Genomic DNA, 26,415 nt, shown 5'->3' with positions numbered 1-26,415 from the left:
TTGAGTCTGAACCACAGGGACAACAGCTTTTCCAATTGTCCTATGGGTCTGAGGCCTTGGGATATCCTTGACATGGCCATGCCCATGTCAAAATACACATTCACTCAGGACTTTACACAGGTAGGGTTTCTTCTGCTCCCGACAATGGCCTCTAACTTCATATGAGCCCCCAGAGTAACATAATAGCCCTTGTACTTGGCCTTGATGGGCTCCTTTCCCACAATTCTCATTGCTCATTCCAGACTTTCATTTGATTTCTCAAGCTCCAATGATTCCTGACCTCTTCACTCATATGATAGTCTGACAACTTATTTTACCAACAAACCTGGGGCCACAAAGCTCATATGACCTCATTACCTGTTCTTTAAAAATGGACCCATTTTCCTTTTAATCTTGGGATGAAATTTCTCTCATCTTTTTTTTTTTTTTCCAAGACAGGGTTTCTCTTGTGTAGCTTTGCACCTTTCCTGGAACTCACTTGGTAGACCAGGCTGGCCTCGAACTCACAGAGATCCACCTGGCTCTGCCTCCCGAGTGCTGGGATTAAAGGCGTGCGCCACCACCGCCCAGAATCTCTCATCTTTTCAAGGCTTGTTATCCCTGTGCACATGATCTCATCCCTTTCAAGCTCTTTGGAATCCTTGCTCCATCCTCTCTCTTTCTACTGACTCTCAAGTCTTCCCTCCTCTCAAAAGAGAACTTTTCTTAATCCAATCTAATCCTCCTCAACTCTGGACCTCCCCAACCATGTTCCCGTGCCTTCCCTTCCGTAAGCAGTCAAGTTTGAAGTTTGTACCCAGCATGGGTGCTCAATAAATATTTATTGAATGGAAAGAGTGCTTTTCTTTCCTTTTCAGTTTTGTAAAGAAAGGGTCTCATGTAGCCCAAACTGTCCTCAAACCCACTATGTAGCAGAAGATGATGACCTGGAATTTTTGTAACAGATGGTTATTAACACTGAGACCCACAACTGGACAACATAAACAGCGAGAGACCTTGAAGCACTCAGCCTTAAGTGGGATGTCTATCAAACCCTTCCCTTCTAGGTCCAATGATCTATGTAGAAGAAGAAGGAGAAAGACTGTAAAAGCTAAAGGTGGTGGAGGACTCCAAGGACACAACAGGGATAATGTACACATGAACCCACAGAGAATGTGACAGTATACACAAGATCGGGAGAAATTCAAGCCAGAGAAGGAGGAGTGCATGCTAAGTCCTACCCCTAACCAAGACGCTCTTTGCAGCTGATTCCTACTGGGAGAGGGAAAATCAGTTTTCTCCAATAGAGTGACAGTGGATATATCAACCACACTCCAAGGCAGGCCCCATGATCAGGAGTTGTTGATCAACACAAAACAGACTCCATATTTTTCTGTGTGCATTTTTGTTATAGTTTGGTGTTTTTTCTTTCTGATTTGTTTTTTTTCTGTTGTTGTTGTTGTTTTATTTTGTGTTCTTGATTTTTTCCTATCTTTTAAGAGAAAGAACATAAAGTTAGATGAGTCGGAAGGGAAGGAGGATGTAGAACGACTTGGGGGAGGGGAAATAATATGACCAAAATGTATTGTATGAAAAAAAGGAAATACTTAGTTTTTTAATATGTATATGGCTGTTCAACTTGCATGCACATATGTGCACCATATGAATGCAGTGCCCTCATGGGCCAGAAGAGGGCATCAGATCCCATAGCACTGGAGTTACAGATGGTTATGGGCTGCTATGTGAGCACTAGGAATTGAATCTTGGTCTTCTGGGAGAGTAGTCAGTGCTCTTAACTGCTAGGACATCTCTCCAATTTTATTTTAATCACGTGTATATGTGGGGGTGATATGTGAGCATGACTGTGGATGTCTGGGGAACACAGAGGTATCAGATCTCCTGGAGCTATCATTATAGATAGTTATGAGCTACCAGATATTTGTGCTGGGAATTTAACTCTGTCCTCTGGAAAAGTAGTATGTACTCTTAACTGCTGAGCCATCTCTCTAGCCCTATGACCTTGAACTTTTGATCTGCCTACCTCTGTTCACCAAGTGCCGGAATTACTGGCATGTACCACCACGCCCAGATACAACTAGAAGTTCCTGAAAAGAATAATCTGTTTAGTTTTTTTTTTTATATATAAAAAAAATTCAGCCAGGGTGGTGGTGGCACATGCCTTTAATCCCAGCACTTGGGAGGCAGAGGCAGGTGGATCTCTGTGAGTTCGAGGCCAGCCTGGTTTCCAAAGCGAGTTCCAGGAAAGGCACAAAGCTACACAGAGAAACCGTGTCTCGAAAAAAAAAAAAAATTCTAATTCACTCTTCAATTCACTGTAAACTATTTCTACCCCATGTCAGAATCCTAGTTAATACATCTAATGGATACTTTTGGTATCAAATGACGGGAACTTATGGGCACTGTCTTAGTTAGGGTTTACTATTGCTGTGAAGAGACACCATGACCTCGGCAACTCTTCTAAAGAAAACATTGAATTGGGGAGGCTTGTTTACAGTTTCAGAGGTTCAGTCCATTATGATCATGAAGGGGAGCATGGCAGTGCACCGGCAGACACAGTGCTGGAGCTGAGAGTCCTACATCTTGCAGGCAACAGGAAGTCGACTGTCACACTGAGTGAAACTTGAGAAAGAGACCTCAAAGCACCCCCACACAGTGACACACTTCCTCCAACGAGGCCACACCTACTAACAGTGCCACTCCCTATGGGGGGCCACTGTCTTTCAAACCACCACAGATACACTCTTTATGTTCTCTACCAATGTATATCTCATGCATTCATTCATCACATACTGAATACCAACTACATTCAGGGTGGCTAACTCATACTCATTCTTGATGACTTCAAGAATTAGCCTAGCCTTTCCTGACCACCTGTTCACTCCTATCAGTCTACACTCTGGACTCTCACAACAAGGTTTGGCCGATTGCTGACCCTCCCTGTTCCCACACCCTGAACCCCTCACATCTGTATTACTGTACTTAACCCCACTATGCAGAATCGCACACATCTTCATCCCTCCCACTAAGCTGAAAGCTCCTTAACAAAGACTGTGCTTCATATTTAAGTGATGAGATGGTAGGATGGATCAGAGGGTAGAGGCACTTGCTGCTTAGCCTGACCACCTGAGTTTGATGCTCTGGACCCATATGGTAGGAGAGAACCAACTCCCACAGGTTGTCTTTGACCTCCAGGCATAGATCATGGTACCTGCTCACCAACACAGCTGCTGTTGTGTAGCGGTTTCCTCAGAGACTGAAACCATTCCGTACTGTAGAGAAGCTCCTTAATCCAGAAGGTAAACAACTCAAAATAGCTTCAGGAAGTCCCTGAAACTGAGCAGGTTCGCTAGGCTCCTCCCTTCCAAGAGTAAGCAATGAAGACTGCCGAGAGTCACTCTCAGTCTAGCCAACCTACAAAGAGGACTCTGGAAGAAGCCAAGATGCAAAGAAGACTAAGACCACACCAGCTGCCTGGCACAAGCAGAACCAGCTCAGCTGCCCGGAAGGGATTTAGACCAACTGAGTCACTTGGAAAGGACACTCTCCAACCTGCTGAGTTGCCCGCAGGCTGTGCAGTGTACTCCAGGCTCCCGGCTTTTGTGAGCTGTCACCATGCTGGAGTCGGCTTTGGTGATGCAGCCATCTTTGAATCGTTTCTGCTCCTGTAACTAACTCCTCACCCACACTCCTGTAAGTAAAACCAATAAAACTTACGGGTTCACCAAGTTGGACTTAGGTGGTATCCAAACCTTGGTCTGTCATGGGCTCCTTATCTGGGGTGAGTAGATGTGTGTGTTGTGTCTCCCCAGGAAAAGTCTTGTCACACAACATTGCCCTCATATGCACACACAATGAATGAATGTTTCCTAGTGTCACTAGCCTCTCACATTGTTCCTGGCATGCTGTAGAGAGTTAGCAGTTGATAAACTGAACAAGATCCTCCATATCCACTTGGATGCTAAGTTTTGTGGATTCTCTCTCAAATCTGCCCCTCCTCTCTACCCTATAACATTCTGTTCCTGTTTAAGCCTTCATCATCTCTCCTATCCTCAATTACTGCCCCTGTCCTCCTTATCTCCCTTCACACACTGCCTTATCTCTTTCCCCCAGCTTTTTAAATCCACTGTCTACACCTACTTTATCTATTTCCTCTTTTAAAACAGCATCCTTTAAATTTCCTTTCAATTATACAAACAATCCATATATGCATTCTTCCTGCCTCATTAGTAATCCCTATTTTCTGTCTGTTGACTATCTTTTCAGAGCTTCCCTATACGTTTATATGCAGCTATAGAGAGGATTATTTGTTGCGGGGAGGGGGAATTTTCACCAATGACACCATAATACAACTGCTTCTCATTTTGTAACAGCATGACCATGTGAATATAAACTGCAAATCCAATCCCATGGTATGGTCAAATCACAGCTAATGTAGCTGCTCTATTGATGGACATGTAGGCAGGTTAAAGGTCTTAAATTTGATAGCCAATGCTGCAGTGAACACTATTGCTTCCTATAAGCATGTGCGTGTGTTTTTCTGGGCAACATAAATGAAAGGGGAATTGCTGGGTCATGAATGATTCACATTCAAAAATTTAATGGATGCTGCCAAATTTGCCCTCCAAAAAATCTGTATCACACCCACGTGAATGAAATTCCCTGGTGGTAGTGGCTATTATATCATCTTTTATTTTTTGCAAATCTGAGAGGGGAAAAAAAATCATTGTTTTATTTTGCATTTCCCTAATTACTGGGGAAGCTGAATGAGCATCATTTCATAATGTTGATTGTTTCATTTGTATTTCCCTTCCCAGTCAATTATCTGTTTATCACTCATGGAATTACAGAAGCCCTTCTTACATTTAAAATCCTTTTCTATAACAAAGGTTACAAATATTTTTGTTCCATCTTTAGCTTGTTTTCACTTTTGCTTTACTTTTTGAAAAAATGTTTTATCGTATTGATTTGCATGTCTGTGTTTGGGTATGTGGATGTGAGTGCAACAGATCCTTGGCGCTGGAGTTACAGGTAGTTCTAAGGCACCCGCTGTAGGTGCAGAGAATCAAGCTCAGGTCCTCTGGAAGAGCTGTATGTGCTCTTAACCACCACATCATGACTCCAGCCCCAAACTCCTTTTCCTCTAGTTAACTTAGACTTAACAACACTCTCCTTCTGTGATTTTTAGACTTTATTTCACAACTCAAAAAGCTTTCTGTACTCCCAAAGTTATAAAAATATTCTCCGACATTTTCTCTTTATATTTTTAGAATTTGTTTTTAGTCCAACAGGAATCTATTTTTGCAGCGGTGCTTCTGTGAGAGGGTCTCATTTTATGTTTTTCTAAATGGATGGCCTATTTTTCCCAGAACCTCTTCTTCCACAGCCCACTCTGCCCTTGCTGACTTATAGATGTGAAATTTCCATGCAAACGTGCATCTGACCTTGTACTTCCTCTCCCTCTGTTCTGATGCCTCTACGTCCCATTCACATGGAAGAATGGCAACCTAATTTCTACCTACAATCTCCTGGGAATGATCAGTCCTAACTACAATGTTCATGCTACCAAACCCAACGGAGTTTTGAAAAAATTCTCCTTTTCTTGGACTCCATTTATCATTTCCTCCTAAATGCTACATAATGCTACACCCCTTTGATTCTTATCAATACAAATCATGATCATAATAATACCTTCTATTTATTAGGTAGTTACTCCGTGCCAGGCATGGTTTCAGCATTTTTTTTGTCATCCCTTCAAGTATGTTATACCATAGCCTGGTATCGTAAAGATTATTAGGTCATCATACCCGTTTTACAGGTGACTTAAGAACCGATGCATAGCCGGGCGTTGGTGGCGCACGCCTTTAATCCCAGCACTCGGGAGGCAGAGCCAGGCGGATCTCTGTGAGTTCGAGGCCAGCCTGGGCTACCAAGTGAGCTCCAGGAAAGGCGCAAAGCTACACAGAGAAACCCTGTCTCGAAAAACCAAAAAAAAAAAAGAACCGATGCATAGACAACTGAACCATTTTGCCAAAGGTCCCTGGTCTAGCAGATGGCAATATGAGATTTGAATCTAGGCCTGTCTGAGACCAAAGCTTAAATTCCTAGACACTCTTCTCTCTCTATCCAATCTTGAAAACTCCGCCCCCCAGGCTCCGTTTTCTCTAGCACACATTATTCTCTTTCTTCTTTCATTTATTAGTAGTATTTGGAGTTTTCATGTGTTGGTTGGTTGTTTTGGGTGGTGTGCATTTATTTTGAGACTAAGTCTCACTATGTAGTCCTAGCTGGCCTTGAACTCAATAAGTAGACCAGGCTGGCCTAGAACTCACAGAGATCCGCCTGTCTCTGCCTTCTAAGTGCATGGGACACATGCCACCATGCCCAGTAAGTTTGTTGTTGTTGTTGTTGTTGTGTCCATTCGTGTGTGTGTGTGTGTGTGTGTGTGTGTGTGTGTGTGGTGTGTTTAATTTTAGACAACATCCCATGATGTAACCAAGCTGGCCTCAAACTCACTCTGCAGCTGAAGCTGGCCCTGAATTCCTGATCTTCCTGCCTCCATGTTGCATGTGCTGGAATTCCAGGCACCCCTCACTATGAACAGTCAAATTTTACCAATCTATTTGTTTGCTTATCTGTTTGTTTGTTGACAGGGTCTCAAGTACCCTAGGCTGGCCTCAGATTCACTATGCAGTGAGGATGATAGTGAACTTCAGATTCTCCTCCTCCTACCTTCCCGATGTCAGGCTTACAGGTGTGTGCTACAATGCTTGGAAGCAGTGCTGAGTATCAGACCCAGATTGTGTGCATGCCAGGCAAGTTCTCTACCAACCGAGGAACAGCAACAGTCCCTATTTTAGTATTTTTGAGACAGGACTTCACTGTGTAGCCCAAGACAGCCTCAAACTCTTGGTCTTCCTGCTTCAGCCTCCTGAGGGCTAGGATTACCAAGAACTGAAACCACGAGGGTGGAACACCAAACCGGACTCCCGGCGTTTTCGGTTGTTTGGTCCTTGTTTAAACATATGCCATAGAAAGCACAGGGCGCTCTGAGGGCCTTTTCAGTGCACCTGTACTTACATATCTGTGCTAAAATGCCCCGATAACATGTAGAAAACACTGTTTTTGTAGGACCTGATGGCACTGGCCTATAGTCCCACTGATAAGGAACGGGGGATCACAAAGTCAAAGCCTGCCTTGCTACAGATAGAGTTCAAAGCTAGCCTAGACTCAAATAAGAAAATGGAAAACTGGCTGGGGATATAGCTCAGTGTTAGAGTGCTTGTCTAGCATGCAAAGGGTCCTAGGTTCGATCCCCAGCACTTGAAGAAAAAAGCAAACTGCTTTTGATCACAGAATTGCAGCTTCCTTCTTTCTTGCCCTGTCCTAATCCCAGAGAAGCTTTAGCAGTTCTTATTTGTGTTTGCACTATTTGAATTTTAAAATACCTATCATATATTTTATTCATTTAACTAGTATTTTTTATGACAAGTTCTCAGTATGTTACCCAGACTAGCACTAAACTCTCAATCTCCTGCCTCAGCCTAATGAGTACTGTAATTACAGGCATGTGCCACTATGTCCAGCTATCAATTTTAAAATCATGAAAAACTACTAAGGATATTCTAGAAATGAAATAGAAGTAGATTAGTGCCCAAGAGGCAGTATCTGTTCAGTATTCCTCACCATCATGATCAAGACACTGTCCATATGTGGACTGTCAACAACTGAATGGACTGTGAGAAAATTCATTGAAGACTTCCTTAAAAAAAAGTGCAACTGAGTGTAACACTCCGATTGTGACCCAACTACTCAGTTGACAGGAAGTAGGGTCTAAGTGATGCTCAATTCAACAAGATTAGCATAAGAAGCAATCCTATAAAAAGAAAAAAAAGAGTGGTTGGGGCCAGTGAGATGATGCAGCGGATTAAGGCACTTGGCTACAGAGCTTGATGAGGAGTTCAAGCTCAGAGTCTCACATGGTAGAAGGACAGAATTGACTCCCCAAAGTAGTCCTCTGATCTCCACACGTATGCCATGGCCCAAGTACAAAGTGAACATACATACATGTTCATACACAATAAACAATGAATTAATAAGTAAATAATTATTTAAAAGAGAGAGGTGTCTTTCTTTTAGCATTTCATATAGAAAACAGAGTTTGTTTCAGTGCTTAAGAAACTACATGTGGTGCCGGGCGGTAGTGGTGCACACCTTTAATCCCAGCACTCGGGAGGCAGAGCCAGGTGGATCCCTGTGAGTTCGAGGCCAGTCTGTGCTATGGAGTGAGTTCCAGGAAAGCCTCCAAAGCTACACAGAGAAACCATGTCTCAAAAAAAAAACAAAAACCAAAAAAAAAACAAGAAAGATAGAAAGAAAGAAAGAAAGAAAGAAAGAAAGAAAGAAAGAAAGAAAGAAAGAAAGAAAGAAAGAAAGAAAGAAAGAAAGAAAGGAAGAAAGAAACTACATGTGAACCGGGGGTTAACAGTTAACAGAGAAAGAAATGATGGAAACATTGGAGAAAGGAGGGAGAATGTGGGAAAAACCAAACTAAGAACGTATGAAAAAGGCTCCTGGAAAACTACTACTTTGTAAGCTAATTTCAAATAAACTTTGCGGCTGGAGAGATGGCTCAGTGGTTAAGAACACTTGCTGCTCTTGCAGAGGACCTGGGCTTGGTTCCACAACTGCCTGTAATTCCAGCTCCAGGGGATCCAACATTCTCTTCTGGCTTCAAAGACATTATATGAACATGCTGCACATATGTACAAGCAGGAAAACATTCATATGCATAAAATAAATTAAAATACAGTTATTTAAAAAAGTTTAGGCTGGAGAGATGGCTCAGCAGTTAAGAACGCTTACTGCTCTTGCAGAGGGTCCCAAGTTCAGTTCCCAGCACCCACCCTGAATGTCATAACCTCCTGTAACTCCAGTTCCACAGGATCCAATGCTCTCTTCTGGTCTCTGCAGGCACCATTATGTGCACTCCCATGCACATACATGCTGTGCACGTGCATACATGCATGCTCCCTGGAGTGTGTATGTGTGAGCGCGCGCGCGCGCGCGCGCGCGCGCACACACACACACACACACACACACACACTGAAATTTTTTTAAGAGTTTAAACAGTGATATGCTATATGGGTGGACAATACTGTTTCTAGGAGACAATAGATTATGAAACAACCTCAGTACCAGGCATGACATACCTCCCTTTGAGTTATTGGCCTTGCAGGCCCCAGAGGCTATTACCAATGTTCTTGGTTGCTCATCATAACTAGATCTTAAGACCTTATTGCTAAAGATATCACATTATTTTACTGGACACAGAGAAATCAATCTGGAACTGATCTGAAAACTTCTGCTGGCTAGCTTTCATAGTGCTGGGAAGTGCTCCACAGGCCACTGGGGAAGGAAAGACACCCATGATCTTACCCACTGCTAGAGCCTGCGATACTGAACTGCCAGAGAAGATGTGCTCACTTCAACAATGGCGTGACTGCTACAGGGCAACTGGCTACTTTATGGTTGGATTTGAGGCTGATCCACAAGAGGGGATTCAGGCCTGTTACTGTACACTTGGTCAAAAGCCTATGGCTAGGACAGTAATAGGTCATGGGGGGGGACCTACTGCTGTTGTTTTGCTGAAGGGACGAATTATCAACCCCCCTCCTAAATATTTATGTGTATACCGGTGGATCAGTGCTGCTCAGGACAGCTCTCTCTGCAGTGGGTAGCAGTTAGTAGAGAGGCCATAACCGGTCAGAGTGCTGATTATGTGACTGTGAGTGCTTGGCCCCTAAGTGGGACATCTGTATCAACCCTCAGCAATGGCTCAGGGAACATCAAAGGAAAGATAGAAGAATGTAAAAGCTGGAGCATAGAGAGGAATGCTGTGAAAAGCTGTCTTCTGGATACAACATAGCCACTGGACTCCTGAGTCCAGAACAGCTACAGTTATCTACACAAGACCTGCTCAAGATCAAGCCAGGCAACAACATTCCCACACAGAAAGGAGAAGAGCTCATGAGGGGCCTCCCCTAGCTGAGGAACTACTGCACATGAGGACAGCCTGGGCTACAGAGCAAGTTCCAAGCCAGAGAGGGATACATAGCAAGACATTGTCTCAAACAAAACAAACAAAAAACCACCAAAGCCAGGCAGTGACGGCGCACACCTTTAATCCCAGCCCTCTGGAGGCAAAGGCAGGTAGATCTCTTTGAGTTTGAGGCCAGCTTGGTCTACAGAGCGAGTTCCAGGACACCCAGGGTTGCACAGAGAAACCCTGTCTTAGCACTCAGGAAACAGAGGCAGGTGGATTTCTGTGAGTCCAGGACCAGCCTGGTTTATATAGAGAGTTCCAGGCCAGCCAAAGATACACAGTGAGACCTTACTTCAAAAACAAATGAACAAATGAACAAACAAAATAATAACAACCAACACACACACACACACACACACACACACACACACACACACACCAAAAACATCAAACCCAGGGGGCTGGAGAAATGGCCCAGCAGTTAAGAGTTTGTACTTCTTTTCCAAAAAGCCCAAGTTTGATTCCCAACACCCACATGAGGCAGCTTGCAAAAGCCTGCAACTCCAGCTCCCAGGAATCTGGTGCCCTCTTGTGGCCTCTACAGGCATCTGCATTCACATACACATACCGTACTCATGCATACACATACACACATACATATGCTTACAAATAGAATAAATGTTGAAAAGTAAAGGACTGGGAAGAAGTCTCAGTGAGTAAAGTACTTGCCACAGAAACATGATGATCTGAGTTTAGCTCACCGGAACCCATGTAAAGGGGAGAGAGCAGCTCACATCTGTAATCCAAACAACTTTACAATGGGACGGGAGGCCAAGACAGAATTCAGTCTCTGACCAGCTACTCTGTCGTACGCATACAACAGCAAAAAAACAAAAACCAAGAAACAAGCCGGGCAGTGGTGGCTCACGCCTTTAGTCCCAGCACTCGGGAGGCAGAGGCAGGCGGATCTCTTGTGAGTTCGAGGCCAGCCTGGTCTACCAAGTGAGTTCCAGGAAAGGCGCAAAGCTATACAGAGAAACCCTGTCTCGAAAAACACCAAGAAACAAACAAACAGAAAACCCCCACAAAACTCCCAAACAAGGTTGAAGGTGACAACCAACAACTAAGAGGTTGTCCTGTGACCTCCACACATGCACCGTGGTACATGTGCTGTGGTACATCACCTGCACTTGCATATACAAACACGTACACAGAAAGATTGTTTTTAAGGAATGTTGAGTGGCCCTTTCTGTGAGTGCCCTACCAGCTTTTCCTCCCCTACCCCAGCCTTTAACTCATCTTCATCTGGGAGCCTCATTCACTCCTCACATGCATCCTGAAACCCAGCTTCTCCTGGCTCGCCGCCTTCCGCTCTGCTTAGACCTTCTTGGTGCCTCTTCACAATCCTCCCCCCCACCTACTGACTTCATTGACATCCCGAGGTTTCTGTGGAAGCCTCTCTGACTTCTCTGCATAGAATAGAACTGACTGTTCTTGTCCTTGTGGCCTCATTGCAATCTGTCCTTTATCTCTCTCTACTCTGTCCTTTACAGGACAAACTCCTCTCTAGAGAAATTATTTACTTTCCCACGAATGTCTCAGGAGCAGAGATTAGGCCATTCCTTTTTCGAGTGTTAAAGTACAGGAGGGCCCGAACAGAGTCGAGGCTCCACTCACAAAGTCTATGGCGCAGCACAGCTGTAGAGAGGGACCCTGCAATGATGCCGCCATCATTCTAGCGGGACAGGCTGGGCCCCAGGGTCTGTACTCTCTGCCATGGTAAGCGCCTTTGGGCTGCTCCTCCCTTCACTCTCCCATGGTTTTCCTTACCTGTCCTCCTTGTTGATCTGGTCCCCAAAGCCCACAGTGCTCACAATCGTGAGTTTCAGCCCCACATTGCTCTCCTGGAGGTCATAGGTATTGGATCGGAGCTGAACACCCGGCTGTGTGTGGGTGGCTGGCTCCCCCTCGAACTTGGTGTTGAACAGGGTATCCATGAGGGTGGACTTGCCCAAACCTGTCTCCCCTGAAAAGCAAAAGATATCACACAGTGACTATGTAGCCATTACATGTCATATTTCACATATGTGTGAAGGGAGACGTGTATATACTAAAACACTAAATGAAGAATCGACAATTATATGAAACAACAGACATGCCAGCAGCAGATAGCTCACAATCCTAGAGAACTGGGCTAGTTTCCATTTTAGCCTTCATAATTTTTCTGTTATCAAGCTTTACCTTGAGTATATACTGCTTTTAGAGGCAGAGAAAGAAATGCAATATGTACAGATAGAGGGGTACAATCACTCCTAGAAATAGACTGTAAAGAAATATAATATACTCTTATTAATGCAGATCTCTAAGTGGTGCGCTTATATATAGTTCTCATTTTTCTTTAGTTTTTCTGTATTCTTGAAATAGAACATGTAAATACATGCCAATTGTCAAATAGCCCCTCCTCTCATGTCCCTGCCTCGGCTTCTGCCTGGCCTAAGCAGTGCTCAGTTCCACAGATGTTCAGGAGACTGTATTTAACCTTGGCTTCTCCCAGCCTAGATGACCTTTCAGTGAGACCATTTTTTATCTACTGAAGAATGAACTTAAGCCACAAATTCTTCTTCTCCAATCTCAAACAAACCCGGCACTTGTTTGCTTAACTAACACGTCAGCTGTGTGACACTAATAAATCCAAACACTAGAACTTCACGCTTGGGCGATAAATGGGGGAAGGGTTATGGTGGACTGGTAAAGGTTTGGGGAGGTTATTCCTGGGAGACTAGAGGATACCAAACGACTGCCTAGAACCAAGGAGTCTTTGGAGAATGAGACACCACAATCACATTGAAGAGAAGCTGGTGACATGGAGTTAGGCAGGAAGCTGATAAGAACCCGCAGCTGAGCGAGTCACCAAAAGCACTTAGAATCTCTATGGCTTCAGATTGTACTTGGCGCCTCGTCCCACTCCAAGTGAATCAGAATAAATACTAGGAATAAAAGTCGGTAGCTAAGCTGGAGATGTAGCTCAGTGACTACAGTGTTGGCTTAGTGTAACTGAAGCCCTATTTATCCCCAGCAGTGAAGAAACTGAGCGAGGTGGCCCTCAGGAGATGGAGGCAGATAAGAAGGATAAGATCAACCTGTTACATATCGAGTTGGAGGCCAGCCTGGTCTTTAAGTCAATAATTAGTGACAGGCTAGGCAAGGTGGTACATGCCCTTAACCCCAGCACTCGGGAGGCGCAGGCAGGTGGATCTAAATTCGAGGTCAGCCTGGCCTACATAGTAAGTTCAAAGACAGCAGGTGCTATGTAGAAAGACTCTGTCTCAGACAAACACACCAAGAAACAAACAAGTTAACGAGCCTGGACCGTTCCCCGGACACCTTCGATCACACTACCATTTTACTAGCATAATCCCGCTTCTTTCTAACCCTCTCCAGCCAAGGAGGGATTGTGTGACCTTTGACCTATCCTCATGGTTGGGGTCAGGTTTCATCTGGAATAATTCCTGGTCTGGCGAACCTCTCCTTGAGACCAACAGTACACATGTGCAAGGCAGTGCATAGAAGTGCATTATGGGGAATAAAAAACGCTCCCTCTCCCCGTACCCTCTCAGCTTCCTAAATATCGACCCATAAACATTTCCTACGACGAGAGCTTTCTATGCAGAGAAAGAAAAGAGCACTCAATTCAGCCTGGTTCCCAAGGTCCCCAGCTCTATTTCTTGGCCAGGTGTGACTAAGGAGATGAACTGCCAGGGTATACAGACAGGGTTCCTTACACAGATTGTGCTTCCAGCCAGGGTCTGCTGTAATCATCAGGGACGACTGTCTAAGAAGAGGCTCTTTTCTGTCCTCCCCTAAAGAAAGTACTCAGATCCCAAGAATAACCGGTGCAGTGAGGTCTTTGCCATGGGAGGGGACAGATTCAGGTGTGCAGCGGAACACGGCACCCATTACTCCACCAAAGGATGTGGCACAGCTCACCTGTAAACAGGGCCAGAATCTGAGGTGGGAACGCAAGGATTGCTGCCATGCGACAAGTCAACTTCTCTGTGGACACCCGCGCTTCCAGTCCATTTCAACCAGTTTTGTGTATGCCTAATGAATCTTCCATGTATAGCCTCAACCTCACCCCTCTTGGTCCCCTGAACTCATTACTGAATGTCCCTGCTGCTCCTAGACAGTGGTGGGCTCCAGTCTCCCCAGCCCTCCAGAATGGGCTCACTGCCTCCACAGCCTACGAATTCTCAGAGACTCCTCTGTATACTTGACAGGGCCTGTCGAGAACTTCCCTTAGACGGTCTCGGGAGCAGGTCTACAGAGCCAGAGACCCACCCTGTTTGCACAGCTGGAGAGACGGGCGCTGGGTGGGGTAGGGCGAGCAGCAGGGGAGGAACGGCAGGGAAACTGGCCACCCAGATGCCTGCCAGCAACAGGAGGGCCGTGGCAACTAGATGTTAAATAATGAAGGTCTGGAAGAGAAGAATTCGCCATGTCTAGGGAATTGCAATAAACGCAGGCATCAGAAGAAGGCGGAAAATGCAGCCAGCTCCTCCAGAGGCTCTCGAGTGCTTCTGCTCTCAGTTGCCATCAGGGGGGACCTGGAGCTGGAGGGATACCCTCTCTCAATGGCTGGCACAGACCCAGCCTGAGACAAGAATGCTGTCTCCCCCTATAACTGCCTTGGGCCCAGTAGTAAATGTGTGGGGATATGACATGTGCCCTAACTGGGATCAGGTCAGCAGATTCCACCAGGCCTCATCAAGAAGGTAGGAACTGGGCAACTGGCTTCCAGCAGGAAACTCAATGAGTCCCAAGGGCTCAATTTCCCTCCCCTTCTCTCCAGCCCTCCCAGAGCATGTCACAATGGAGAGCAGGGTTTCTTAACTCTTTGAACTCATGCTCTACCTCTCACTTTGCTTATTGCTGACATTGTACTGCAAACAATAACTTTTAAAAATAACATAGGGGCTAGAGAGATGGCCCGGTGATTAAGAGCACTGGCTGCTCTTGCAGTAGACTTGGTTTTAGTTTCCAGCATCTACATGGCAGCTTACAGCTGATTGTAACTCCAGTTCCAGGGGAACCAAAACTGTCTTCTGGTCTCTGCAAGCACCAGGCACACATATGTACATGCAGGCAAATATTCATACATACAAAATAAGTAAATGTCTTTTTTAAATAATTTAAATTTGCCAGGTGGTGGTGGTGGCGCACACCTTTAATCTCAGCACTCAGGAGGTAGAGGCAGGTGAATCTCTGAGTTCGAAGCTAGCCTGGTCTACAGAATGAGTTCCAAGACAGCCAGGGCTACATGGAGATACCCAGTCTCAAAAAACAAAATGAGAAAGAAAGAAAGAAAGAAAGAAAGAAAGAAAGAAAGAAAGAAAGAAAGAAAGAAAGAAAGAAAGAAAGAAAGAAAGAAAGAAAGAAAAGAAAGAAAGGAAAATTCTAGATATGCTAGCACTACATTTGCATCTGACAAAATGTCAGCCCTGTCCCAGTCTGGGTTCTAGTCCTTTTTCCTATAAAAGGGGAAGGTTGAAATAGCAATAGTAGGTGGGTTTTTTTGTGGGGGAAGGGTTGGCTTGGTTTTGAGACCCCTCGAACTCATAAGTCTCCTGCCTCAGCATCCCAAGTGCTGGGACTTCAAGGCATACACCAATAGTATTTGCTTGGAGCACTTTTATGTGCTCTGTGCCAGGACTGCTGTGAATACATTTGTATTTTCTTTTTTTTTTTTTTTTGTAGTACTGAGGATGGAAAGAGGCAAGCTCTCAACTACTGAGCCACACCCTTAGCTTCCACAGATTTTATTTGTTTCTTACAGCAAGCTTAGAAGGTAGACACTATGTTTTTTTATTTTTAGTGCTGAGCATGGAGTCCAGGCACTCAAGTCCATCAGGTTGAACAAGAGCTCTACCCGTAGCTGTGCAGGGGGACACTTGGAGGCAGAGGCAGCCAGATGTCTGTGAGTTCCAGGCCAGCCTGGGCTACAAAATGAGACTCTATCTCAAACAAGCAAGCAAACAACAAAAAAGTTCTACCCTTGAACTACAACCCAGTCAGCCCCTAGATGCAAGTGACCCTTAATTTATAGATAGGTCAACCAAGTCACCCACTGGCTTTGTGAATGTTCAGGTTCCTCCTCCTCTCTGGGCCCAGTTTTCCTCCTCTCTACACTGTAGAGGAGATGACAGTCCAAGGTCACAAACTAATACATGGCCGAGCCAGTGTTTTCACTGAGTCAGGCTACTTCTGTAGCCCATGCTTTGAACCAATACACTCGAGCGAGGCCCACAAGCATGACAGATGGGTTCATTTCGTCACTCAACAAGCATTTACAAAGCCTCTGATAATAGCCAGATACAATTATAGGGGCTGAAAATACAGCAAAGAGCAAGATAGCCGCAGTCCCTGTTTACTTGGAGCGAAGTCTCACTCAGCTGTAAATGGTGGGATAAGCCAAGAGAAAATGCTGCTGAGCTCAACAGGGAGGTGTCCAAAAGGAAATACTCCAGGAACTACAGTTAGCCATGGCCGTCTGTGGAGAGGGACAAGGTCCTGCCTGGCTATGTGACCTTGTCCTCTCTCTTTCCTGTTCTTGGTGGAGCCTGGCAGACTGTGGTGTGTTTCAGCTAGCACATGCAGCTTCCTGTACCTCTTCCCGAACCCGTGTCCTGTGACACCGATAGCTTAAAGTCAGCTGTGGGGGAAGTAATGACACCATGGAAATCAGTGGGTGCCACAACCCATGGACTGTTTTCTCCCATGGTGCCTTGTCAGCCAATGGCCAAGCGCTGTGGCAGCTTCAGGCTAACAACGGCCTTTCCCAGAGATAGGGGATGGAAACATTAGCCCCCGACCTTTATAGACTACCAGCTGCCCTTTGCACACCTCCCGCAGGAAAGCCGCAATCCTGCTTGTCCTGAGTGTGTTTTCCAAGTTCAACAGAGCCCAGTTGAGCCTGGAATCCTGAGCAGCTTCAAAGTAAATATTATCATTATGAGCCTTTGTGCTCTTCATGGCCATTAGCGCTGCCAGCACATTTAGATGGGCCACTCTCGTTAGGGCTCTTTCCCAGAAGTACAAAGCACCAGGCCCCAGAACGCTGCTGTTGCTGGCTCGGGTTTTTCTTTTGAGGCCTCCTATATGGATGTTGACAGTCACGAGATACTCAAAAGTTCCAAAGCTAAGGGGTTGGGATATGGTTTTTGATGGGATGGGGATGGGGGAAATCTCACCTCACTTGGTAACTACTGTCAACCTTAGAGAATCTATCAGACTGAGTTCATCATATATGCTTACATCTTTATGCTTAGCTAAAAATCATAATAATCATGGATGGAAATTATTGGTGTAGTCAATTTATTGCACTATAATTTAGGCTGTGGATTCATACAAATTCTCTTCCCCTCCTCTCTCAATCTCAAAAGCACACATGCACATAGTCACACATACATGTACAATACTTACTCTGCCGGGTGTGGGCATAAGATCAGTGGGCCAACATCAAGATAAACAATAATGTGAAAAAAAAAAACTATTCTAGCTCTCCAGCTAGCTCTCCAGCTAGCTCTCCAGGCTAGCTCTGCTGTAATTGGACACTAAAAATACTTCAGGTAAACAATTTCTGTGAGCAAACAGAACCATTTTATAACAGTCACCAAGGAGGTAAATTGGATAGTCACATACAGGTACTAGGCATAAGAACATGGTCACTAAAATTCCTGCAGGAGCAGAGATCACCTTCAGTAACCTCACTGGACTCTGCCAAGTCAGTGACCATTCCCAGCGCTGTAGTTGGGTTCAGATGGCAGTCTCAGAGCCACTTGTGACCTTGAAGCAATTGAGGGTTCCCTGAGCCGTGGTAAGGCTATGAATACAGCAAGAGAGGAGGATGCACACACTGTAGGCATTTTTTGATTCAGTTCAGGGATTGGTTTATCTAGTGGTCCTATCTATGGGCATTATAGGAGGAGAGCCATTTCTTCAAACTTTACAAGTAGAGAAAGAAAAGACATATGACTCCTTGAGGACAAAAGGGTCTTCCTTTCTTCCCTCCCTTCCCTTCTGAGAGAGTCTGCCCAGGCCCTTCAGCAACTTCATGTCTTCAGATGTATGCTGAAGCACTGTAGAGAGCAATACCCTAGTGGGAGCATGAGTTGACTATCACACTCACCTTGTCTTGGTCTTGGCTGCCCCATCCTGGGGGACTAAGGAATCTTAAGAGTCATATGACAAATTTCCGTACACTTGGCCATCAAGTGCCGTTCTGACCCACAGGGGTTTATCAGTCCGGTCTATTGCTCTAGGTTGAAAGGTTGCTTACAGTGAGCTTGTCATTTTGCTTTAATCTCAACTTCAGCACAGGTCATAAGGCACTCTGGGAGGAATGCCAAGGGAATCTGGTATGTGTGTGTACTGGAATATTTCAGTCATCAAATATTGTGTGAAATAAGTTGGCCATTAGCCAAAGATTGATCTTGTTAGCTAAACAGAAATTTGTTAGTGCCAATATTAGATGTGATGATATTTCTTCTTGAGGTTGATACCCTGTCTTGCTTTTATTTTCTGTCCCTGTCCTAATTAACACCTAAACATGACTGTGAGTTAGACTTCCAGCATTCAAAGACTTGGCAACCTCTATGCAGACTCTAAGGCCTCTCGTGTGTAATTCCACGAAGCACATATTTTTGTCTCATAGGCTCCAAAGCTGATACACAAGAATGAGTCACTTTTGCTAGTGAGTGAGCCTAGCTGACTGCCTGTCACCCATATTTAGAAATGACCTTATTGCTCTGTTTGTCCTTACAAGTACAGTGAATTCCCTACAGAAAGTGACATGGTAAAGAATACTGGAGATGGAGGTGAAGAAAAAAATGCCTTCAAAAAACTGTGAGGACATTTATTTATTTATTTATTTGAGATAAGATCTCATCATGCAGCCAGGGTTAGACTCAAATTCACAATCCTCCTGTCTCAGTCTCCTAAGTGCTGGGATTATAGACCTCTACCAACACATCCAGCAGAAAAAGAAATTTTCAATACATTAAACACTAAAGTGTAATTCAGTGGTCGTTTGAATCTATGATGTGAATGAGTTCCCCATGTGCTCTATACAAAAATAAGAAAAGGAAATTAGCAGAAGTGTGTAAGTGTTCCAGCCAGTGTGAAAATTGGTTTTATTATGGTATTTATGCAACCATTAAGGTTCGGAAGGGGGTCACTGAAAATATGCAGGTATACTTCTCTTACACTGTGGGGTGAAAATTACACGTTACCACTGTGTTTGTAAATTGGGGATTTTTAAGGTTTCAGAACACATTCTTAAAGAATGACAAGGTACTATTGTCCGTCATGTTTGTTTGATGGTACTCAGTGGTTTCCAGAGGGCTTTCATGGTCTCAAGGGATGTTGCTGGCAGCAGTCAGAGGCAGTGGGAGGAACGAGAGCTCAGCCCGTTTTTCCATGGTGCCTCAGGTAAATCCCTGTCCTCCTCAATTCTCCTCTCCAGGACGATGAGGATACGACTCCCAAGCCTCACTTGGCCCACTCGGGGCAGAACAGCTAATGCAAAAAGCCGCTGAAAAGTACAGTGGGTGCCTCCTGTGGGCTCAGCTTACTCATTCACTTCAGAAATATTATTAAAGTCTCTGTGTGCTGGAATCAGCACAGCACATGGACTAAAACAATGCCTCCTCATATAGGTGTGGTGGCGTGGGACCATAACCCCAACACTTGGGAGGCTACGGAAGGAGGATCAAGAATTAGAGGCTAGCCTGGGAGACTTGTTGAGTTCCATGCCAGCCTAGGCCACATAATGAGACTCTGTCTCAAAACATACCAGAATCAATCCCAGGCAGAGATACAGGTAGGGGAACGAAAGATCTTGGTACACGGCCGTGTGATTCCTACACTTAAGCTCCAACTACAAAGACTACAGAGACCCAGCCGACTACGCACAACTGGAAGGCATCTTTATTTCCTCAGCCATCACCTCCCTCCCCATTCCATCCTGGTTCTCATCTTCTGCAATCCAAAAGAACCTGACAGCAGGAACCGAGCCAGCCAGCCCCCTTTAACAAAATTTTCCACCGAGTCTCACAAAGCTCTGTTTTTCCCCCAAGGTATGGCCCCAGATTCTGGTCTGGGCAGAGGAAAAAAAAAATAATTGCAGCTGGTCGCTTACAAAAATAAACAAAGGGATGAGAGAAGAAGGAGGGGGGCAAGCTTGCAACTAGATGAGAAGGACCCATTATTTAACCTAATTACCTGCAGAGCCACATCTAGCCATTAAGAATCTATATCCTGTAATAGAATTTCCTGCCATGGAAATACTCACCCACGCACAGGATGTTGAAGCAGAAGCCCTGGCTGACTGACTTATTCACCAGCTGGTCAGGCAAGCTGTCAAACCCCACATGTCCAGCCAGGGGGACAGTTCGGCAACCTTCGCCCTAATTTGGAAAGGGAGGGAGGAGAGAAGAATGACAATGTGCTTAAAAGCCATTTGGATCTCCGCGCTCTATCCACATGCACTCTATCCTGGGCCAGGAAGTAACAACCACAAAGGCCCAATGTGTCATCTCTTCCCTCAGCCACCCCCCAACACACACACTCCAAAGCAAAATGGCCCATCAGCTTGGAAATCATGGGTGCTTGGGTACGGGTATCCAATAGGTTCAGTAAGAAATACCACTGTAGTTCTGGACAGGACAGAGTATGCGGGCAGCTTATCCAGGCTAGCACTGGATGTTCCAACTTGGATGAAATCTCAACTCAATCATTTAGAGGCTAGGGAACCTCTCGGGGACTCAGTTCCCTTCCACATCTATCACATGAGACAATACGATGTGTTTTAGAGGTGTCAAGAGGATACAATCTGCTTATTAATACTTATAATGAGCTTAATATGTGTACACACACTCAATACATATTCCAAAGCCCTTGGAAATCAGTGAATCTTCTTTCTAGGACACGTTGGAGACCCACAAAGGTGGCCCAGCGGAGAAGTTAAGAGCACAGATCTGGGCAGACAAGCAAATGTTCTTGCTGCCAAGCCTGATGACCTCAGCTAGATACCTGGGACTCACGTGGTGGATGGAGAGAATCAGTTTCCATAAGTTATCCTCTGACCTCCACACTTGTGTGGCACCAACACACACACACACACACACACACACACACACACACACACACACACACACACACATACACACACACACAATGTAAAAAATAGTTTTTTAAAACACAGACTTTTGCCGGGCGGTGGTGGCACACGCCTTTAATCCCAGCACTCGGGAGGCAGAGGCAGGCGGATCTCTGTGAGTTCGAGGCCAGCCTGGGCTACCAAGTGAGTTCCAGGAAAGGCGCAAAGCTACACAGAGAAACCCTGTCTCAAAAAACCAAAAAAAAATAAAATTAAATTAAATTAAAAAAAATAAAAAATAAAAAAAAAACACAGACTTTTGAATCAGGCAGGTCTGAGTCAGAGGCCAAACTCTGCAGTTCAACCTCCAACAAGTTACTTAAATTCTCAGTCTCCCCCTTTTAAAGGCAGGAGTTAGTAGTTAATGTGCAGACTGCATAGGACCATACTCCTTATGCACAAAGCATACTGCTTGGCATGTGGAAAGCATCCAGATAGTAGCTGCCCTTATTACAGCGCTGTAAGGTTATCCTTGGACCCCAAGCTGGCCCATCATGCACTAAAACACTTGTAGCTCTCTCCAGCTTGAAGGGAACTGTCTCCAGGCTTCCTCTGGCTCCCTTGACTCCGCAGGGGTCAGCCAAGCCACTCCCAGCCCTGGAAAGCAGAGGGCCAAGACTTCTTATAGTAATGGTTTTATAAACAAGGAGAGTCTCAAACTGAGGCAGACTTCCAAGGAATCAAGGGGAAGGACGAAAAGGGCCTGCATGTACTCAAGACATATGCCAACTGCTAACGGTCACAGCCAAGGGTGGGGTGTCAGGAGAAAGGTGGGGAGTGGAAGCCGGAGGCAGCCGAGCTTCACAAAAATGATGGGCTATGGAAACAGGCAGGGATTCTGTGGGGCGAGGCTGCACCAAACTTTCCGTAACCAGCAAGATGCCAAGAGCAACCCAAAAGGCCATGGTTTGTGCCAGGAGGCCTGCACCAGCATCCCAGGCTGTGCCAGCAGGCAGCTCGTATGCTGACTGGACTCGCTGCTAGACTAGGTGTCACACCAAAATGGATGGGATGCCACAGCGGAGGAGCCGCTCAGCCACGGATGGAGTCACACGGCCCCTCCACCTAGTTGGGGCTGGGGGGAATCTCCTCGCTCCCACCAGTGTCACTGGATCCTCCAAGAGCTTGTGCTGGTGACTACCATCTGGCATGTTCATTCCCCTCTCACTTTTCTCCACACAAACTTCCAGCAGAGCGCACTCGAAAGACTGCCATATGCCATCAAGTCAGGTTGATGCAGCCTTTGCTCACCTAAAGACAAGGGGTTTCATGAGGGATGTACAACACTCTGCTCCACACTCACTTCACCCGTTTCCACGTCCCTTTCCCTACTTGCCCGTTTTTCTTTTTTCCTTAAAGCAAACAGTAAGCTGGAAGTTTACTGCTGTTGGTTCTCAGCCCTCGGCAAAGCAAAGAGACTTAAGAGCCAATATGCTCTCTCCAGGGAGCCTCCTACGTAGCAGGCCTCAAAATTGGGACAGACTCAGAGTTGAGGTTTCCTGAGCCATATTTTATCATCTCTTCCTGTCTCCAAATTCAGCACTATGAAACTTCAAGGGCTCTGAAGTCCCAGGAATTCTCAAGCTAAAGATAGCAGGCAGTGGGGGGAGCATCTTACCTTTAAAATTCACTTCACTGTGAAAGAATTCCCAAATATGAGGCCCAGGATGTAGTTCTGTTGGTAGAATGCTTGCGTGGCACACACAAAGCCCTAGGTTCAATTCCTAGCGCCACCTAAATGGAGCGTGGTGGCACACAACTCTAATCCGCACCCTCTACCACTCAGTTCTACAACTACACTGTGCTCCCAAGCCCAGTTCCCTGCTTGAGTCTCAAGTCAGTTCAGTCGACTTTAACCAGAATTTTCTTCCCCTCAAGGTGTGTGGATGTCAGCCTGCCAATTCAGTACCACTGGAGACATACCCTGCCCCTACTTTCTTGTTCTTCCAGTCACGTATCTGCAGATGGAATGAACTTTACGACAACTCCTGCATGTGGGGCTGGAGAGATGGGTCAGCAGTTACGAGCACTTTCTGTTCTTGCAGAGGCTTGGTTCCCTACACTCAATGTGGTTCCTAACTCTAGTTCCAGGGAATCCGCTGCCTTCTTCTGACCTCTGAGGGCACCAGGCACACCCATGGAGAGTAGACATATAGGCAGGCAAAACCCTCATCACCTAGAATAAATCTAAAAAATGTATTTTGAAATATTACATGGATCATGGCACTCCCTGCTCAAGACACCCCAAATTCCCCAAGCTCATTGCTTGTAGAGTAAATCCTATGTTCTTCCTTTTCCTGTTTGGGGGATCTTTATACTGCTGTAGAAAATAATGGTGGGTTCATGGTAGGTGTTTGGTAAATTCTCATTTGGGGGCAGGGTCTCAAGTAGCCCAAGCTTGTCTCAAATTCAACATATTGTAAAGTCTTACTTACACTGTTGATCTTTCTGCCTCTGCTTCCCAAATGCTCAGATTAGGTCTGTGCCGTCATACTCAGCAGAAATTATTAGAAAACACAGAAATTATCAGGAATAAAATAAAAAGCATCTATCATATTCTCATTCTCCCAAGATGAGCAATATGCGCATGGATTTCCTGCCAGTCAGTACACCTTTACTTAACAAAACAGGGACACTGTTATCTGTTCCTTGGCAGGATCTGACTTAATACCCTGACACTTAGTACAGATGTTTTCTTGAGTAACTAGGTATACTTCTTTTTTTGTTGCTTGTTTGGTTTTTTTTTTTATATGAACTTTTTTTCCCCAAGATTTATTCATCATGTATACAGTGTTCTGCCTGCATGTATGCCTGCAGGCCAGAAGACGGCGCCAGATCTCATTGCAGATGGTTGTGAGCCACCATGTGGTTGCTAGGAATTGAACTCAGGACCTCTGGAGAAGCAGCCAGTGCTCTTAACCTCTGAGCCATCTCTCCAGCCCTAGGTATACTTCTAAATTATTCATTTCCTTAGAGCAGCATCTTTTTGAAGATCTATTTTATTTTCAAAGACGCGCACTTGTGTGTATCTGTGTATGGGTATGTGTACAGGAGTGCGGGTGGAGACAAGGGGGCGCTGCTGAGTCCCTTGAAGCTGGAGTTAGAGGCAAATGTGAGCCGCCTGATGTGAGTGTTGGGGATCAAATGCAGATCCTCTGCAATGAGCTCATAACCACTGAACCATCTCTCTAGGCCCCAAATCAGTACTTTTATTGGCCATATAGCATACCCATGCAGGAACCTGCCACCTGTTCCTAATATAACTTCTACTACTGGACATTTGATGTGTGTCTCCAGGTTTTCTACTTAAAAAAAAAAAAAAAGAACAGTTGTTTTGTAGGGCGGTGAATGTCTGTATTTCCTAAAATTAAAGCCTGCTAGAACAAAGAGCCAGATTTATTTATTTACTTACTTACTTACTTATTTACTTACTTACTTTGTTTGTTTGTTTATTTATTTGGTTTTTTTTTTTTTTTGAGACAGGGTTTCTCTGTGTAGCTTTGGAGCCTGTCCTGGAACTCACTCTGTATACCAGGCTGGCCTCGAACTCACAGAGATCTGCCTGGCTCTGCCTCCCAAGTGCTGGGATTAAAGGCGAGTGCCACCACCGCCACCCGGTAGGGCCATATATGTTTGACATCTACTTATTCGCTTGTTTGTGTGTGGCAGCACACGTGCCACAGTGCACACGCGGAGGTCAGAAAGCAATCTGCAGTTACAGCCTCCTGTGTGGGTCTCAGGGGCCAAACTCAAGTGTTCAGGATTGGTAGCAGGTACCTTTACCCGATGAGCCACCTTGCTAGCTCCAAAGGTTCACACACTTTAAACACTGATTGATGCATGACTTAACAGAGGACAGTGCTACTGAGTGTTTCTATCACTACTATGTACATGTTTGTGTACCCATGAAGTTTCATGGGCTTCTATCTACTGTGAACTGATTCATTGGAAAATGGTATGGTACTCTTTAATTTGCATTTTATTAGTGATAGTAAACATTAAAAAAACCTTTCAGCTGTGTATGTGTATTGTGTATGTAAATTATCTAATCGTGCTTTTGCCCATTTAAAAAAATACATGTTTGTCTTTTCTCTTTGATTTGCAAGAGCCTTCCATGCATCAAGGGAAAGAAGATTTGATTTCCAGGTGAGATAGGTAAGAAAGTCAATAAGTAGTTAACATCGTGAGGTTTGAGGCCCAGACAGCACTTAAGGGTGCGATAGAAATTTGAGGAGTGAGAGAGAGCAAATTGGATTGCTCTGGGAGAGGCAGTAAAGGGGGGGACGCTAAAGAGTGAGCATAGGGAACACCCGTGAAAAATGGGAAGGTGAAGGGGATTTTGCCAAGAGGGGGGAATAATCAGAAAAGCAAAAGAAGACCCGTTTCCTGTCATCTGAAGCGAGAAATACAAGTACGAAGAATTACAGAGATGTAACGACAGATTTGCATTTAGTGATGTCACTGGTGACTTGGAGTGTTTATTTCTTCTGTGTCTTTTACCCAGTGTCCGCTTTACCTAAATTAACTAAAGAACCTGGAGCCGTGGGACATGGGACCTGGTTGATGTGTTATTCTTGCTATTTACTAGGTTGAAGGAGTCAAATTTTGTCTCAATCTCTGTGGTTAAGAAAGCATCCAAAAACATTTGTACAGTTCTTGATTTAGGAAATTCTGTCTGGAGAGCACCTGTCTTGCTTTGATTAATCTTACATCAAGATCATCCTTGTTCAGAGTGAAATATGTGCATGCAAATTACAGACAAAATACTGTAATTGTCCACTGACCCCAGGACAAGCCCTGGAAGTGTCTTTCCTTCTCTCTTACGACACCTCTGATGCCTTATCTCCTTAGTCCTTCTCCTTAAGGTGATATAATTAATTGAGCTCCTAATTACTCTGATTGCAGTTAATTGAATGTTCACTTGACTACAATGTGCAGAAAAGGAGACAGAAGCGGCAACCTGGCCCAGCACTCTAACATTGAAACCTTACTTTGCTAGCCTGAGTAGCAACAATCACTCAAATCATTAATCTACCATAATCCCGCCACTGCCTCTTGGAATCTGTTCTGTGGAACCTCACACAACTGTACAAGGGTTTCTGTGTGAGGAAATACACTAATGCATAGTTTATAGTCATGAAAAACTAGACACTCCTTA

The 26,415-nt window shown here is 45.0% G+C and overlaps 1 protein-coding gene across 7 annotated transcripts in view; it reads right to left on the bottom strand.

Annotated features, from left to right (window-relative positions):
• The window catches only part of Septin6 (septin 6), a 139,874-nt gene that overhangs the window by 38,935 nt on the left and 74,524 nt on the right, over positions 1 to 26,415 (bottom strand). For all 7 annotated transcript variants that reach the window (XM_076562973.1, XM_015987097.3, XM_015987096.3 and 4 more), the window contains 2 exons: positions 20,391 to 20,505; positions 11,873 to 12,068 (listed from right to left, as the gene is read on the bottom strand). In XM_076562973.1, coding sequence (XP_076419088.1) covers positions 11,873 to 12,068; positions 20,391 to 20,505 — 311 coding nt within the window. The remainder of the gene's footprint in view (positions 1 to 11,872; positions 12,069 to 20,390; positions 20,506 to 26,415) is intronic.

Source organism: Peromyscus maniculatus, chromosome X (assembly GCF_049852395.1).
Source record: "Peromyscus maniculatus bairdii isolate BWxNUB_F1_BW_parent chromosome X, HU_Pman_BW_mat_3.1, whole genome shotgun sequence".
In the NCBI taxonomy this organism is placed as follows: Eukaryota; Metazoa; Chordata; class Mammalia; order Rodentia; family Cricetidae; genus Peromyscus; species Peromyscus maniculatus.
This window is presented reverse-complemented; position numbering and strand designations above follow the sequence as displayed.